Below are 18,273 nucleotides of genomic sequence, written 5' to 3'. Positions count from 1 at the left end.
CTTCTTGAACTATCTCAAAACATTTGACATTATACTACTCCAGGAGACCTGGGAAGATAAACACTTCGACCTACAGGGATACATCTCTAGCTTTACCTCTGCTATTAAATACTCTATATTCGGACACCGATCGGGGGGGTTTACTCATTCTCTCCTCTATAACAAAAATTGGTGAGATGCATCCTATAAAAACACATATCACCGCCCCAAGCTGTATTCAGGCTTCAACTGTCACGCTGTTCTTCAATCAGACAGCACAAAAGGTAATCTTGATAAACATCTACCTCCATCCTAAACATAAACTACAAGCATCTAAAGAAGAAATGAAAGAAGTAACAAGAAGTTTAGAAGAGGCTGACACAGACAAAGTCATCTTGGCAGGAGACTTTAATATGCATCTTTTAGGGAATAACCAGGAAGATGACCTCACGCAGGATCTAAATGGTATATGGGACATCCCGACCCAGGGCCGCACAACGGTAACGAAACCATCAAAGAGCTCAAAGTACCTACTCTCAGAACTAGAACATCTGAATTTGAGGGCAGTCAACGGCCGCTTTAAGGAAGATAACCCCCCGGCACACACATTTCATTCACCTAAAGTATCCTCCTACCCTGATTTCACTTTTACAACACTATCTATGTTCGACAAGATAACCTCATTTCAAATAGGGAACAGTAAACTTAGTGACCACATGCCACAAGAAATGACACTTTATACTACAGCAACATTATTTCAGGAGGCCCAAAAATCCATTGTTACAGTAGGAACAACCAACCTTCATCGTATTAGGTGCAATTCAACAAACATAGAAACAGTAGCAGTAATAGCAAAAGAAGTGCTTAAGGAAGTACATGACCACTTAGGCCACCCGTTGGAAACCTGGGAAAAATTCACCGTTGCACTTGGCAACAAATTTCCCATCAGCAAAGGTCCAAAACGAAAGAACGTAAACGACCCTCCAAATTTGATATCAACGAGCCCAGCCTCCAAGAAACTGAAAACATCAACAAACCAACTACTACGGCAACTCCGGAGGTCACCTGGAAATCAAAATTTGCAGCAGTCTCTACGTGCCTCAAAGGCCCTTCTTAAGAGAAGAAGATGGGCCAGGAAAACGACAGTGAACAACGAATTTTGGGCTAAACTGTATCACAATGCCAAACAGAAAAACAGCGCAAAATTTTGGCAAACAGTAAATAAAGGACATCGGCCAAACCATCACGGAATTAACTCCCACATCTCTGAAGAGATTTGGACAGCGTTCCTCTTTAATCATTTTAATAATAAAGAAGAAACAGTTTTACACCCCAAAAGTCTAGAGCCCGTGAGCTGCAATAGCGACGCAAAAGAGCCAATCTCCTACTGAGCATAACAATAGATTAATACTAATCCAAGAACAACGAGTACCAACAGAATCCCAAACACTAAATGCCGATTGGAGATTAAAGGAGGGGTACACTACCCAATCAACCAAACAGGTAATGAAACAAATAGCAAGGGGCCGACTGGCAGGAGCCCCGGGTCCTAATGGAATTCCACCTATGCTGTTTAAAAATGACCCGGACTACTGGAGCAACGCACTTGAACCTGTTTTCAAGTATGCAGTTAGAAAATCCACAATTCCAGAATAGTGGAGAGGTTCTATTATAAGCCCAATTTATAAACAAGGAATAAAGGCTGGGCCGAAAAACTATCGCCTAATAGCTCTGATCGACATCGAGTCTAAATATTTTGCAGGACTCCTCCTAAACGATATAACCACCTGGGCTGAAAAGAATCAAATAATACCATTAACACAAACTGGATTTCGGAAACGGCAAGGATCAATAACCAACATAATGACCCTGACCCGCCTCATGGACGCAGCTAAACAGGGGAAATATCCGCTCTTCCTCTGCTTTACAGACTTTGTTGCAGCATTCGATCACGTAGATCGAATGAAACTCAGGCAAAAAATAGATGGCTGGGGGATTCCTTCAAACCTCCTACTTCAATTAAGGTACTTACACACCAAAACATGGGTCAGGATAAAGCTCGGTGACGGTCGACAAATATCAAAAAAAAATTCCCACCTCAAAAGGACTTAAACAAGGGTGCGTTTTAGGCCCTATGCTATTCAACCTCTTTCTAGCGGACTTACCAGTGAAGCTGAATAGCTGTGCAGCTCACGCACCAAAACTAGGGAACTCTACTCTGTCAAACCTGCTTTATGCAGACGATTTAGTTCTGATAAGCTGGACCCCAATAGGTCTCCAGCACCTACTGAATGTCACTCGGACATACTCTCGAGAAAATGCATTAAAAATAAACTACAACAAAACAAAAATAATAGCAGTTAATTACCGCAAGAAGAAACATCTGAGCAGGTTTCTTGATGGTCATCGCTTGGAACAAGGAGTAAGCTATAAATACCTAGGGGTAATGTTGGACCAAACCAATTCATCAAAACCACAATTAGAAGCCCTGCAGAGAAAGGGGGCAACAACCTACCTAGCCATAAAGCCCTTAGAGAAGCTTTTACCGGACCTGACATTCGACCCTCTACTAAGGATCTTCCAAGCAAAACTCCAGCCAACGATTACTTACGGGAGTGAAGCGCTGAAGGGACAAGATGCAACAACTCTTGATAATATATTATCTAAATCATACCACACAATTTTCCAACTCCCAAAAATGGTCTCCCCGGCCCAAATACGATTGGAATTTGGGCTCCAAAAACAGTCCTTTGAACGCATGAGAGCATATGTGAAATGTTGGTATAAAATTAAAGGCGATAAAAAGGGAACCCTGAACGACCAACTTTGGATGGAGCTTTCCCGTCCATGAAAATCACCAGCAAGCGTTTACCTTGAGGAATCTATTAAACATCTAGGTTTAAGAGAGCTGTGGGACGTCCAGGTAAACCATCTAACATTCAAAAAAACGGTGAGAAAACTAACTTGTTTACTATCCGCAATTGAGGACAAGAAAACATTAGCCAAACGATCACACGGCTGGATGGTTCTACATACATACAACAAATTAAAACTCCAGTTTTACCTGAACATGGGATTAAAAATTAATATCAAGGAAAAATTCCTAAGACTCCGACTGGGGGTCGGCCCCTTTAAACAATTCCTGCCGCCTTGGGAGAGAAAGGAAGGAGCCCAGCAGTGTCGTTTATGCGGCAGCGGTGTTGAGGACGCACTTCATGTTATATGCATCTGCAATACGTTACAAGACATAAGGGTTACCCTGTTAAAGCCAGCACTGAAACAGTACGGAACCAGAACATGCAGACAAGCGCTAATGTTGTGCTTCCACCCCGATCTGGTTCAGCTAAATTGCCGGCTAAATAAATTCCTCGATATAACCGCAAAAAGAATAACATACGGGAATGAGCCGCAAAAAGACTAATCATCACATGAACTGACTGGAACGTAACAAGAATAGCCATAGTCAAAACAATATTAGCAACGAGCATGGCTAATGTACAGAATGTTTTAATGATTTGTGTTATTTTAATACGATGTAAAACCATTTATTATATAACAAATTTAACACAAGAAATGTTATCTTTTGTATGCAATAGTTTTAATTAATCAAGCATAATAAAATAAACTTCAAACTGCATGGTGACAATATGAGCGTCTGGAGGATGGCCAAGATAACGAACACCGGGACCTGTGTCAATGTCTGTAGTGGTGCGAATAATGGAGAGATCTGGAGCTCGATTGTCGCGAAGAAGGTAAAGACCTCGGAGGAGGAGCTTCCACGGTTGTGGAAGAGGTATTGGAGGTGGAAGAAACTCTAGAGGAGGTAAAGAAGGTGCTAAAAGTGGAGACGATGGAGAAGACGGCGGAGTAGGAGAGTCAGGCAGCACTATAGGTGATGATGGGGAGTATATACTGGAGTCCAGGGATGATGGTAGACATCTTTACCTTGATTTTATGGCCTTTGCCGCAGGTCTGGAAAGTCACAACGTAGCCTTTCTCCTATGTCTTTATGTCAGACTTCTCCTATGCCTCGATGTTGACACACTCCTCGACTTCTAACTTCTTCTGAGCCTCAACATCATAGTTTCCTTGGACGGTGACTCAGCGCTCAAAGTTGAAAATGTAGGCATATTACCTTGTCTTGACATCAATGCTCTCGACGTTGACCTGGTATGACGTTGTTTTTGGGCTGTTCTTCTCTTTTTGGATCTCTCACGCCTAGAGTCCTCAGAGGAAGATGGATGAGCCTGGGAGAGGACTGACCCTATACTCGCTCTCTGGATGTTCCAGCTTTTGATTGTGCTGGCTGCCTGCGTCGCTCCTCTGTACCATTGAGGCAAATCTTCTCCCTTTCCCTTAGTGTACGTTTGAAATTATTCCTGCAGTGTGGACAGCTGTAAAGTACATAGTTCTCAGGAAAACCGATGTTATGTTATAACAATTTATTGTGCACACTACTTTCCGAAGGTGTCTAGGCGTTCGCGGTCTCCAAGTGAACTGATTGGCAGACATTTTGAGGGTTTGACTTAGCCTTCTTTCTTCTACAGGCAGGACATGTCAAATTTTATTTGACCAATAACAATAAATTCCTGTCAGAAAAAGACAGAAAAACATAGGGACAGGTGAAAATAGTCGAGTGAATCAGTTGTAAGAAATTTCCTAGTGGGAATTTTGATGAAAAAAAAGCTAAAAAGGACGAGCTTAGTGATCCAAGATCCTGTCACCAGGAGCAGGAAACAAAAACTGAAGTAAGTGCCACTTGCTGAGCATGATGTGATACTGGTGGTCTTGGGCTTTTTAAGGCGCAGACACTGCTTTTCCATTCACATAATATCAGCCTCTAGGGCTACACTGTCCTCTTTTCCCTCATCTTTCTCCTTTAAAAAAAGGATTTGTTAGAGATTAAAGTATTCTACCAAAGTATTTGGGGACACACACACATGCCCTCCCCCCTTTGAAATGCAATCTGAAGAAATTGGCCATTATAGCCTTCCTCATAGGCTGAACAATATTCTTGTATTAAGTGTTTTTACAGGCCTTCCTGAAGAAAGACGAACATGTACACTTAAGAAGACAAATTATGAAAAAGTATCCAGGATCCCCACACGTGGGCGAGACTATTCAGTGCTCATGACTATCAGTGGGGAGCCTCTGAAAGAGAATTCAGTTTAACCTAATTGCAAGTCGGAGAGAATTGCAATTAGGAAATCTGTATTCCTAATGTTTAGGTAATAGAAGTGAATTGGCACATACAGATTAATAATTAGCTAAGTAGTTCAATATTTCAGAGTGTTTTCACAGTTGTCTTTTTGGTAGCCATATCAAGAGAGGTGAGTAGCAGCAGTAGTTGACTTTTTCTGAATGTGAGCTTAGGCAATACTCTTCAACCAAGGAATCCTGGTGGCAGGCACGGCATCCGTAGTCTAGAGCAGGGCAAATGAACAATAGAGTGGTCCCCACGAACATGGGAGACTTACACTAGCCGAGTCGCTGAACGAGCCATGCAGGTGATCCAACAAAGGATGCACACCAGGCTTCCTTGGAATCGTACAGCAGGTCTGACTCAGTCATCATAAATAAAGCTTGATTAGAAGGGTGGCTGAACTACACTGATTAGGTAAGCCAGGAACATCAGAAGGAAGATTTTGAAATGTTAAGCTAATGTGTATTTGGGAAGTATGAGAAACTCTTGTTCCAATTAGCCAAAAGACTAATTGAAGGACTCACAGTGAGACTAGGAAGACGGAAGAGTGGCTCAAGTAGAGTGTGAGGTCTATAAAGTGTGAGGTAGGTAGGTCCTCAATGAGTAACAGTGGTCATATGACAGTGGTGGGAAGGGATGTAAAATGGTCGGTTGTGCCTGGTAGAGCAAGGGTAATAGTGATATTAAATCTTACTTGACGGGTTAGATTTCAAAACCACTAGTATATGTTTGATAAAACACCTGAGGTTGAAACTTTTCTACATAGCTTAGCTTCAGAGTTCCATCTTATTTTTCTACACAATGCAATACCGCCTCCCCGCAGACCCTCAAGACCGGCTCCCTTCTTAAGGGGAGCCAGAGCGACCGCGCAGAGGACGCGCGCAGCGGGAGCACCGATTGAGCGCCGAAGGTGCGCCAAAGGTAAGCCCGTCTGCGCCCGTCCGCGCCTGGACCGCGCCCAGCGCCAGGACCCCTGGCCCTCGCAGACCCCAGCCCACCCGCCGGACGTACGACGCCGCCACCCTCAACGCACTCAATGCCGGCCGAACCCCTGGATGCTACCGAGCCACCCCGAGACGCACCCACGGACCCTTCATCTGCCAGTCCTGCAAGTTCTCCTGCACCCGGACCTGCACTGCACCAGCACCCACCAAGCCGAACTCCAGCAGCACCCACCTGAAGTGCATCCTGCTCAACACCCGCTCCGTCCACAGACACGCCGTCGAGCTCTGGAACCTGCTCGACACCACAGCCCCAGACGTCGCCTTCCTCACGGAAACCTGGAGGAACGCCTCCTCAGCGCCCGACATCGCCATCGCCATCCCGGACGGCTACAAGATCATCCGGAGAGACCGCGTCAACCAGACAGGAGGAGGCATCGCCATCATTCACAGGAACACCATCCGCATCACGACCAACACCGACGACACCATCGCACCCGCCGAACACCTGCACTTCCAGATCCACGTCAACCCCAAGACCACCCTCAGAGGCACCCTCATCTACAGACCCCCGGACCACGCACACAATTCAGCGAGGACATCGCCGACTTCATCAGCCCACTCGCCCTCCCCTCAGCCGACTACATCCTCCTCGGGGACCTCAACTTCCACCTGGAGAACAACGACGACCGCAGCACCACCACCCTGCTGGAAAACCTCGCAAACCTGGGACTCAAGCAGCTGGTGACCCACCTCGCCGGACACACTCTCGACGCCGTCTTCTCATCCAGCAAAGACATCGCCTTCAGCCACGCCACAGGACTCCACTGGTCGGACCACAGCTGCGTCCACTTCACCTTCAGAAGAACGACGACCCACCACCACCAGCAACAGGTTGCCCGAAGAAGCTGGAACAAGATCACAGCCGACCAGCTCGCCGCTTCCCTGAGTCAGCACCCTCCCGCCAGCTCAGCGAACCCCAGCCAGGCCGCCGACAACCTCACGAAGTGGATCAGCAACTGCGCGGACGAACTCGCTCCTCTGAGGACCCCGCCCAGCAGACCCGGCAGCAAGAAAGCCCCATGGTTCACCGTCGAACTCAAGAGCTCCAAGAAGAACTGCCGAGCCCTCGAGAAAGTCTGGAGAAGGGAACCAACACCGGACAACATGACCACCCTAAAGCTTGCCACCCGGAAGCACCACCAACTGATCCGCGCCACCAAGAAAACTGCATTCAAGGACCGACTGGACAACAACGCACACAACTGCAAGGAACTCTTCAACATCGTGAAAGAGCTCTCCAACCCCAACGCCGGAAACAACGACATCACCCCATCGCAAGACATCTGCAACTCCCTCGCCACCTACTTCCACAACAAGATCGCGGACATACACAACAGCTTCAGCATTCAACCATCGCACACAACGACCGCAGCAACGCCGCCCACCACCACCCTCCGCGCCTGGACTCCGATCAGCACCGATGACACCGTCCGCATGATGAACTCCATCCACTCCGGATCTCCGACCGACCCCTGCCCTCACCACGTCTTCAACAAGGCAGACGCAGTCATCGCACCCCACCTGCGGGACATCGTCAACACCTCCTTCGACACCGCCACCTTCCCGGAGAGCTGGAAGCACGCCGAACTCAGCGCTCTACTAAAGAAACCAACAGCGGACCCCACCGAACTCAAGAACTACCGCCCCATCTCGCTCCTCCCGTTTCCAGCCAAAGTCATCGAGAAGACCGTCAACAAACAGCTGGCCGCCTTCCTCGAGACGAATGGATCCCTCGACCCCTCACAGTCTGGCTTCCGAGCCAACCACAGCACCGAGACCGCCCTCATCGCTGCCACCGATGACATCCGAGCCCTGATGGACAACGGAGAAACAGCGGCCCTCATCCTCCTAGACCTCTCCGCGGCATTCGACACTGTCTGCCACTGCACCCTAGTGCAGCGCCTCAGCAACGTCGGAATTCAGGAGAAGGCACTGGAATGGATCGTCTCCTTCCTCGACGGAAGAACACAGAGAGTCCGTCTACCACCGTACAAGTCAGAGGCCACCGAAGTCATCTGCGGCGTCCCTCAAGGATCCTCGCTGAGCCCCACCCTCTTCAACGTCTACATGAGCCCCCTCGCGCCCATCGCACGCCAACACAACCTGAACATCATCTCCTACGCCGATGACACCCAGCTGATCCTCTCACTGACCAACGACCCCGCCGCTTCCAGAGCCAACCTTCACGAAGGGATGAAAGATGTAGCCGAGTGGATGACGACCAGCCGCCTGAAACTGAACTCAGACAAGACGGAAGTCCTCATCCTGGGCTCTTCGCCTGGGACGACTCCTGGTGGCCCCCCGCCCTGGGCACCGCACCCACACCGACAGACCACGCACGCAACCTGGGCTTCATCCTGGACTCCTCCCTCTCCATGACCAGACAAGTCAACGCCGTCTCCTCGTCATGCTTCAACATCCTGCGCATGCTACGGAAGATCTTCCGGTGGATCCCCACCGAGACCAGGAAGACGGTCACCCAGGCCCTCGTCACCAGCCGACTGGACTACGGCAACGCCCTCTACGCCGGAACCACTGCCAAGCTCCAGAAGAGACTCCAGCGGATCCAGAACGCCTCAGCCAGACTCATCCTCGACATCCCCCGACGCAGCCACATCTCCGGACATCTGAGAGACCTGCACTGGCTCCCCGTCAACAAGAGAATCACCTTCCGTCTCCTCACCCACGCACACAAAGCCCTACACGATCAAGGCCCGAGCTACCTCAACAACCGCATCAACTTCTACGCTCCCAAACGCCACCTCCGATCAGCCAGTCACGCCCTCGCCGCCGTCCCCCGCATCCGAAGAACGACAACAGGAGGAAGGTCCTTCTCCCACCTGGCCGCCAAGACCTGGAACTCCCTCCCGACCGACCTGCGCCTGACCCAAGACCACCTCTCCTTCAGGAAGAAGCTCAAGACCTGGCTGTTCGAGCAGTAGCAGCACCCCCCCCCCCCCCCAAGCGCCTTGAGACCCTCCGGGTAAGTAGTGTGCTCTATAAATGTCCTTGATTGATTGATTGATTGATTGAACATTTAAGCCAAAAAGAAAGAAGGCATTTCGTTTCGGATCCCCAAATAAATTAGAAGGCCTTTAAAGTCCACAAACACTTTACTCTAGGTCTTATTTGCAACAGTTCGACCCGTGCACAGATGCAAGGTGGAGTCAAACAACATTCTTCGCTCAGCCTGCACACATAACATTTGCAGAGCCTCTTACCCCAGCTATGCATTAGCAGACCTGATTTTAATAAGTGGACTATGGAGGCTGTATTTAAAATCAATTTTAACATGCAGGTTGCAGTGAGCAGATTTCCTTTGCGAGACATACAGCAGAGGTCCAAAAACCAGAGGTTAGAACCACTTAATTACAGGTACCACCAGCATTAATTGTCAAAATATGACTTTACTGCATAAGCAGGAAGCAGCAAAATATCACTCTGCATTGAACAAACACTGATCCATACACCGGTTATACATTTGATATTCATGAAAGTAACCAGATGGATTTCTGAATTGCACAGACAACCTTAATAGCCCGTGTTGAACACAAGGACCTCCCTACCTCAATGGAGGCAATCTGAAGAATATAAATAAAGTGGAGTATTTCTGTCCTAAAAGATGTCAATACTTTATGCTACCTTACACATGTTCCGTGCTTACCTGTTCAATAACGAATCAATAGTGTTATTAAAATGCTATGCTATGTAACATGCAGATCATAAGAAATGTTACTTCAAAATGGGGCTAAATGATACATTTCACAGCAGAAATTTCCATATTATTGTGTAAAAAAGTCTTGGGCAGGTACAAAGAAAAACAAAGGGGTATTTCAGGATTTAGCGCATTTTCAAGGTGGCACTATATGGGGCCAAGGCAGGTGGCTATATGCTACCTAAGAACGGAGTAATTTGTCAACTTTCATTAGAACTCGCTCAGAACATTCCAGTTCCAGATTTAAGACTAGAACTGGGCCCCCAGAGTTTGAATTTGCAGGCTGTGCAAGAAAATAGTGGTTCGAAACTAAACTGTGTTTGTCAGGAGCTTCAGTTTTGAGAGTGGTGTTTTATACTCTGAGGTTTTTATTACAGTATAAAGCAGATGTTTTGACATTGATTCTCTCTTCATATTTTATTTGAATTGTATGGGATAATGCTTGGAACGTATAACATGCTCACAGAGTAGGTGGAAGTTTTAGGCAAATCATGATTTCTATCAGAATAGAAAATAGAGCATCACAAGGAAGAGCAAATGAGACGGTATATATATATATCTTAAGTTGCAGGTGTATTGACATTTTCTGCAAGTGATGCTTGGGGTCTGATTACGAAGCATCCTAATGTTTATTATAATGTCACAATTGTACCATTCTTAGCTTAATTGTGCTAAAATGCAATAGGTACAAAGGTTATGTTGCTTTTCAATCAATGGCTATCTTTTAGGTGTGTTGCTATATTAATTTAACATGTCGAACGTGAATTGTAAAATATGTTGCTTTTATTTGAGTAGTGTACATGATAATGATTTTAATTAACAAATAAAATCTTAGTTTGTAGAAATCATGTACTTTTTGAGTTGCACGTAATGAGGATTTCAGCACACCTGGACATCCCACCCAGCCAATCATGGGTTGTCCCTGTGTTCCATATAGCGGATGTATGCATCCTGTGATGGCTCGCTCTTACTTTCACAACCTTTAAAAAAAAGCCTACTTATTTTCTATATTCTTACCCTCACTTTACCTAATTTCAATAGACTGTCTCGTGGCACCTACATTATCAGTCTACCACTGTTGATTGTGGCCATTCTATTCAAACCCCCTACAACTATTTCCTACTTTTAAATTGTATTCAATAAATTACCCGCCAACCATTACAAACAAGCAGTATACACATTTCTTCTATAGGCTCCATGGACCTTCCAATAACTCGATTACTCAAAGGGTTTACATTTTATCAACTATTTAGCAACAGTTAAAATGCAGAATTAAATGATACTGCACATACTATTTCCTATTCATTTGTAAAGCATGTATATTCACTTAGGAGAACATACAATGTACGATGCTGGACAGTATCACTCACCATCAATTATTCTTTTCACTCTCCAAATTCGCAGAGTTATAATGAGACTGATAGCATCCCATGGACTACTCGGGCCATTGGCTACAGTAGATGCCACCATTGGGGCAAGGGATAGTACTATCACAGCACCATCAAAAACCTGAAATTACAAACATTAATAAAAATGGGTATCAGAAATTAATGTGTATCTGCACTTCAAGAGTTCTGTTTCCAAGTACCATGAGAAGTGAAAACTCAAATTTTCTGAGGCACCAAGATACCCATGAGCTAAATATATACCTCCTTTGAAATTAGGAACATGTGTGTATTAGAACTGGGGGTCTCTAGTTGGCAATGTTATACACCTTTGACCAAATAGGGACACTTACTTCTAGGTCAGGGAAAGGGGATTACACTACTGGATAACCCCTGCTCACTCCCTTGGTAGCTTGGCACGAGCAGACAGGCTAATCTCAGAGGCAGTGTGTTAAGCATTTGTGAACACATACAGTAATACAGCTTAAACACTACAGATGGACACCACACAGGTTTTATAAAAATAAGTAATCTTTATATAGACTTAGCACAAGACCACAAACGTCAACAATCCACAATACTGTACTTAAAATTGGCTTAAAGATGGTAGAAGTTACTTAATTCAAGCTGGTGATGAATGCGACAAAGTTCTCATAAAAGTACCTGGATGCGTAATGCAAAACAAACAAAAGGTTTGCAGGGATGGAGATGCGTCGGTTCCTTGCTTCGGGGGTAGACGATGCGTTGCGCCTCACTGCTTGCTCAGAGTAGGGGATGCGTCTTGTTCCTTACCGGAGAGGAGGTGATGCGTAGATTCTCGTGATGCGTTCTGGTTGCGATGTGACAAGATGGCGCATCGATGTGATGATTCGGTGCGATAAGATGGCGCCCTTGATGCAACAACGTGAAGACGATGCATGCACGCGTGGTGGCCGCGCGGCGAACTCTGTAGCTTTGGAGCCGCGACAGGCCCTGCGACACGCTTCTCCGGTGATGCGACGGCGACCTTGCAGCGGCGACACGCTTCTTGTCTGATGCGTCGGGTAACCGCTTTGACGAAGGCACGCTTCTCTGATGTTGCGGCGGCGACCTCTGTGGTGGCGACACGCTTCTCCGGTGATGAGACGACAACAGCTGCAACTGAGACATACTTCTTCTCGATGCGTCGCGCTTCCAGCTCCCAGCGACACGCAGTCTTCTGCAGACAGAATTCCCAGCAAGGGAATTCAGAGGGGAGCTGGTAGTGAAGTATTTTGTCCCTGAGACTTCAGCAGGAGGCAAGAACAAGTTCAAGCCCTTGGAGTAATATTCTGCAAGATGATGAAAGTTCTGTAAAAGTTTCTTCTCCTTTCCTTGGCAATAACGAAACCACTGCAGGCCAACCCAGCAACACAGTACACTGGCAGGGGGGCAGTCTAAACTCCTGCAGCTTCCTTGGTGCTTCTCCTTGGCAAAAGGTTCATCTTGTTCCCAGAAGTGATCTATAGTCTTGGGGTCTTGGTCCCCATATTTATACGGCAAAATCCTTTGACCTCTGAAGGCAGAGGGGACTCGGCCTAGTCGAAACCAGTTCTGGTCAGTCCTGGAGCATTTTGATGACAAGACTCCTCCTTTCCTTTCCCAGTGTAGGCCAGGGACATCAGACACACCACAGTAGGTGGAGCCAGCATTGTGGAGGGAAGGCAGAGCCCTATTCAGGTCCTAGGTGCAACTCCTCCCAACCATCTAGATGCAGATCTCTCTATTCAGCACTGTGCCGACTCACCCTCTCTCCTGGAATCCCCCAGCCCGTCACTCATACTCCAGACAAGGAATACACAACCTAGCAGAGGCAGGCTTGGATAGTTAGGCAAGAAAATACCTACTTTCTAAAAGTGGTATTTTCAAACACAGTATGTTAAAACCAACTTCGCTAAAAGATGTATTTTATCATTCCGAGTTCAGACATAATAAACTCGAATTTCTACAATGTTCCCTGAGTCAGTTAGGATTATAAGATGTAATAATCAAACTGCTCGTTCTGGCCTATGGGGAACAGGTATCCTTGCAATAGTGAAACACGAAAATGGCTGTAATTCACTATTAGGACATGCTACACACACCAGGGCATGTCCTAACTTATCCTTACAAATGCACCCTGTCCTTGGGCCTACCTTAGGGGTGTCTGATATGAGAGAAAAGAGAAGGTTTAGGAACTGTCAAGTGGGTGCACTTGCCAAGTCAACATGGCAGTACTAGACTGCACACTTGCTCTGCAATGGCAGACCTGAGACACACTTTACGAGCTGCTTCTGTGGATGGCACAACCAGTGCTGCAAGCCCATCAGCATTTGATTTACAATCCCTGGGCACACAGGGTGCACTGTACTAGGGTCTGACAAGTAAATCAAATAACCCAATCATGGAGTCACTAATCCATACATCAATTTCACATAGGGAGCACTTGCACTGTGGCACTGAATAGCGGTGGCACTGTGCCCAAAGCATCTAACCAGCAAAACATATAAAAAACAGAGGAGGCAATCAGTACAAAATGGAAGGGAGACTCACGCCAATGCTACCAGGTCTAACAGTGTGCATATGTAAATTGATATAAGGAATTAGGGTCACTGAAAAGATGAATTTATTTTTCCTTGCCTATCAGCTGTTCGAAATGTAACCATTCCTTCAAAAATGCCTTAACTAGAGTATTTTCAAGCACATGGTTATATTCGGACTATCTTGAAAATGACTGAAGGTACATTTCCTAGGATCGGATGTACGAAGCATTTTTGAGGTCGCAAACAGCCCAATTTGCAGAATCAGGCCGTTTGCGACAACAAAAATGCTTTTATGTACAAACCACAAATTGCGATTCGGTAACAAGTCACTGAATCGCAATTTGGGTTTGCAATATTATACTGATTTGGTGTTGTGAAGGAGCATGTTTAGAGTGTCTCTTCCAAATACCGAAATGTATTAATGTTCAAAAGTACCCAAGGAACTCCTTCCCCTTTGTAAATGTTCAAAAAAATATTTTTTAAGAGTAGGCAGCGGTCCCATGGATCACGGTCTACTCGTAAAAAATTACATGGACACTTTTCATTGTTTTTGTCTAAAGATTTTTTTTTTTATTTAAAGGCAATAATAGACATGGTGCACACTGCCTGTGATGGCTGTGATTCCTATTGGGTCACATTTTGTAACCTACCCCAGTAATAGTCATGAGGTAGGTTGAATTGCAAATTACGACGAATCGATAATTTTGTACCGACCGATTAGGCTGGTACGCACATTACTACACTAGTTGGTAAAATACCGGTTGCAAATTGCAATCAGTATTTTGCGATCAGTTGTACGTACATCTGGCCCTAAATTACGCAGCCATATATTTTGTTTGGGCCATATCGCTCATCTGTAGTCTAGAATGGGTGATCCAATAAAATGCTAAACTATAATTTGTGCATTGAGGACAATGTTTGATTAACTGTAAGGAAATGTTGGGTCACAAGAAACAGCGAAGTCATCATAAAATGGTTAGTAAAATCTGTGTTTTGTTCATACATTGTAGTGATTTTCAATAAAGTACGTTAACATTTTATTTAAATAAATTTACTACAAAGGAAAACATTATAACAAATATATTACATGAATGGAAAAAAAACAAGCTAAAAAGAACAGACGTTGAGCCACAAAGTAAGGAATACTGGAGTAGCACATAAATCGTAACAATCCCAACATGCTGTGGAATATCTGTGTTGACCATTTAATTTTAGGTTTTCACTAGAATGAAGGCCTAGATTCATGAAGTCCTGACACACAATATTCATACTGTAGTAGGTGCATCGGAAGCCTGAGAGGCTACACAGAGCAATACAGTCTTATTCAGTTTATACCGCATTTAATAAATCAGGAACAGAAATTGTTTAATTTTTGATAGCAAGGCCATGACTGTTTGTGATGAGAGAGCGAAGTTGCAGTTTTGATGTGAGCTGCTACTGTGCACCAGCGCTGCCATTCAGAAAGACCCACAAAGATAAACTAACTATGTTCAGCAAGGGTAACCTTGGATTAAATGTGGAGCCTTGACTGGGTTATTTAAAAATATGTGTGAGGAAACCAATCTAAATCCAGAGGTTATAATTAAATGTGGCAGAGCCTTTGTATAAGGTATAGTATGTCACAAGTAAGGGTTGGTGGCCTGCCATGTTTCCAAAACCAGAATATGTAGCATCTTGTAATGATATCAATAGGGTTGGATGAAAATATATTGTTCAATGACCTCTGGGGGTATGATTTTGTGACAGCACTTTAATGATGGCTAGTGCTATCTTACTGCTGGTCGTTAGAAATGGTGTTGATGTGATGTTACATGTATGTGTTTCCAAGGGAGGTTCTAAAAGGGGATTTAATGGTTTGCCAGGCTTATTTTCTATCTCTGTGTCAAAACTCCTTCATGTATGCTTTGTTGACTACACTCGGAGATTTCAATGGGTTAATAGGTACCACCACTGCCTGAAGTAATCCTCATTTGGTATAGACCAGAGTATTGTATCCTTGTTGATAGAACCTTAATATAGAGATGCAGGAAGAGGTCCACCGTGTAATTGGAGGGTCTCTTCCAAGCAAAATGTTTGCCCGAGGATGGCTTAAAACTAGGGTGCATTTGACACCCTTCTTTTTAATTTTTCCTTCTTGTAAGCCTTCATGTTTCCTTTATCAATGCAACTGTTCTAAATGACAAGCTGCCAGAATACTCCTGCAGAAGATGTAGTCCTGATGTAACATAACTAATAGGTCACTCATTTAGAACATCAGATAATTATTCTCGTCGATATAGCCTCAACATGAAGGTGGCAAGTAGAGGACATGGTAGATTATGTATATTTAAGACATGGCTTCTGGGTCCTCCCGAAGGAGTAATTTCTTTTCCAGAAATTACATAAAATGTACGGAAAAAACGACAGCTTTTTGCATAATTTTTCAGGAATTTCACATCATTTCTGCAAAGGAAATCATGTAAAATTCCAGAAAAATTGGGCAAAACCTTGATCCAGTATTTTGAACTTTTTGTGTGAAATGCGTCCTTGTATTAATTTTTGGGCATAAGCAAGGATTTTCCATTACATAAAATAGTGTAAAATCACACATAATTTGGACAGCTGCATCTCTCAAGATTTTTAACTGAACGGAGGCTGAATTCCTCAATGTGACCAAATGGTGTAATTTCGGTTACTCCGCATTGTTATTGTTATTGTTATTTTAATTTTATACCGCGCCTAATCACCTGCAGGTCTCTAAGCGCCAGGAAAAGATGGTACAGGACAATAACAAAGCAGAGTCAGAGCAGAAAGCAACACTGAATTATGCCATGCTCAGGCTTCTCCTGAACAGTAGCGTTTTTAGGCTCTTTCTAAATCTTAAGAGGTTTCCTTCCTCGCGCAGCCCTCCAGGCAAGCTGTTCCACAATTGGGGAACCAACACTGAGAAGGCTCTCCCTCCCTTCGTCGCTAGCCTATAGCGAGAACAGGTCAGCAGCTGCGAGTCCGAAGACCGAAGCGTTCTCACCGGACAATACAGCTGCAGGCGCTCCTTGATGTAGGCCGGAGCCTTTCCATAAATTGCCTTGTGAGCTGTACACAAATTCTTAAATTCCACTCTTTCTTTAATTGGAAGCCAGTGTAGGCTTTGTAATAAAGGAGTGGCTTTAGACCTCCTCGGAAGTCTAAAGATCAATCGGGCAGCATCGTTCATTAGGACCTGGAGCCTGCTGGTAAGAGTTTTTGGTAGGCCAAGATAGAGAGCATTCCCATAATCAATTCTGGAGATGATGGTGGCGGCTACTATTGATCGCATCATGGGCTGTGAGAGGATAGGGGATAACTTCCGCAGTTGCCGAATTATATTAGTACAGCTGCCTACCACCGACGAGATCTGAGGAGCCATCGACAGGTCAGCGTCCAACCTAATCCCCAAGCTTTTTACGGCCAGGCTTGGTTTTGGGGCAGGGCCCAACTCCATAGGCCAGTAGAGATCACTCCAAGGTGAAGAAGTGGATGGGATAACCAAGATCTCAGTTTTGTCAGGATTGACTTTTAAAAGGTTATCCGTCATCCATTGCACCGTAACAATCGTAATATGAAATGCTGGAAATAACGCAAGATTACGTTTGCATAAACAAACGAGTCCAACGCGGAGACAGTCTAAAGAAATCACAAGAAGCATTGGAGCATACTACATTGCCGAGAACATTAGATGCAAGTTGGCACTATATGGGTCCCAGCAGGTGACCTAAAATCGGAGTACTTTGTTAACTTTCATTAGAACTCGCTCAGCCGACTCTAGTTCCAGATTTAAGACTAGAACTGGACCCCCAGAGTTTGAATTTTCAGGCTATGCAAGAAAATAGTTGTTAAAAACTAAACTGTGTTTGTCTGTAGCTTTAGTGGTGAGAGTGGTGTTTTATATCTTAGGTTTATGTTAGATTATAAAGCAGATGTTTTGGCATGGATTCTCTCTTCCTATTGTATTAAAATGGTATGGGATAATGCTCGAAACGTGTACTATGCTCCAAATGTAGGTGAAAGTTTTATGCAAATCACGATTTCTATCAGATCAGAAAATAGAGCATCACAAGGAAGCACAAATGAGATTATATATATATATATATATCATAAATTACAGGTGCAGTGACATTTTCTGCACGTGATGCTGTAGTGTAGTTCCTATATTCCCAATAGGCTCTGCACATTGGAATAATATATCCTATAGAGGCGACGTAGGACTTATTTCTACTAGGTCTCTATCGAATATATTAGACTTAATTGTGAGTGCCAGCTAGCTCAGAGGTCACTAGAAACGTTCTCGAATTCACAAGAAGGGATTAGTTTCCGACAACTGCATAAATCCAACAACTTTGTTTCCCCAAGATAAAACTCATCTTCAGAGTTGTGGAAATAAGAAATGCGTTACTTACCTGTAACTGCAGTTATCCAGTATTAGTGTCTT

The 18,273-nt window shown here is 44.8% G+C and overlaps 1 protein-coding gene across 5 annotated transcripts in view; it reads right to left on the bottom strand.

Annotated features, from left to right (window-relative positions):
- The window catches only part of TMEM266 (transmembrane protein 266), a 795,378-nt gene that overhangs the window by 342,472 nt on the left and 434,633 nt on the right, over nucleotides 1–18,273 (bottom strand). For all 5 annotated transcript variants that reach the window (XM_078685229.1, XM_078685230.1, XM_078685231.1 and 2 more), the window contains one exon: nucleotides 11,272–11,410. In XM_078685229.1, the coding sequence (XP_078541355.1) occupies nucleotides 11,272–11,410 (139 nt within the window). The remainder of the gene's footprint in view (nucleotides 1–11,271; nucleotides 11,411–18,273) is intronic.

This window comes from Lissotriton helveticus, chromosome 3_2 (assembly GCF_964261635.1).
Source record: "Lissotriton helveticus chromosome 3_2, aLisHel1.1, whole genome shotgun sequence".
Classification (NCBI taxonomy): Eukaryota; Metazoa; Chordata; class Amphibia; order Caudata; family Salamandridae; genus Lissotriton; species Lissotriton helveticus.
The sequence above is the reverse complement of the archived record's forward strand: the minus strand, read 5'-3'. Positions and strand labels throughout refer to the sequence as shown.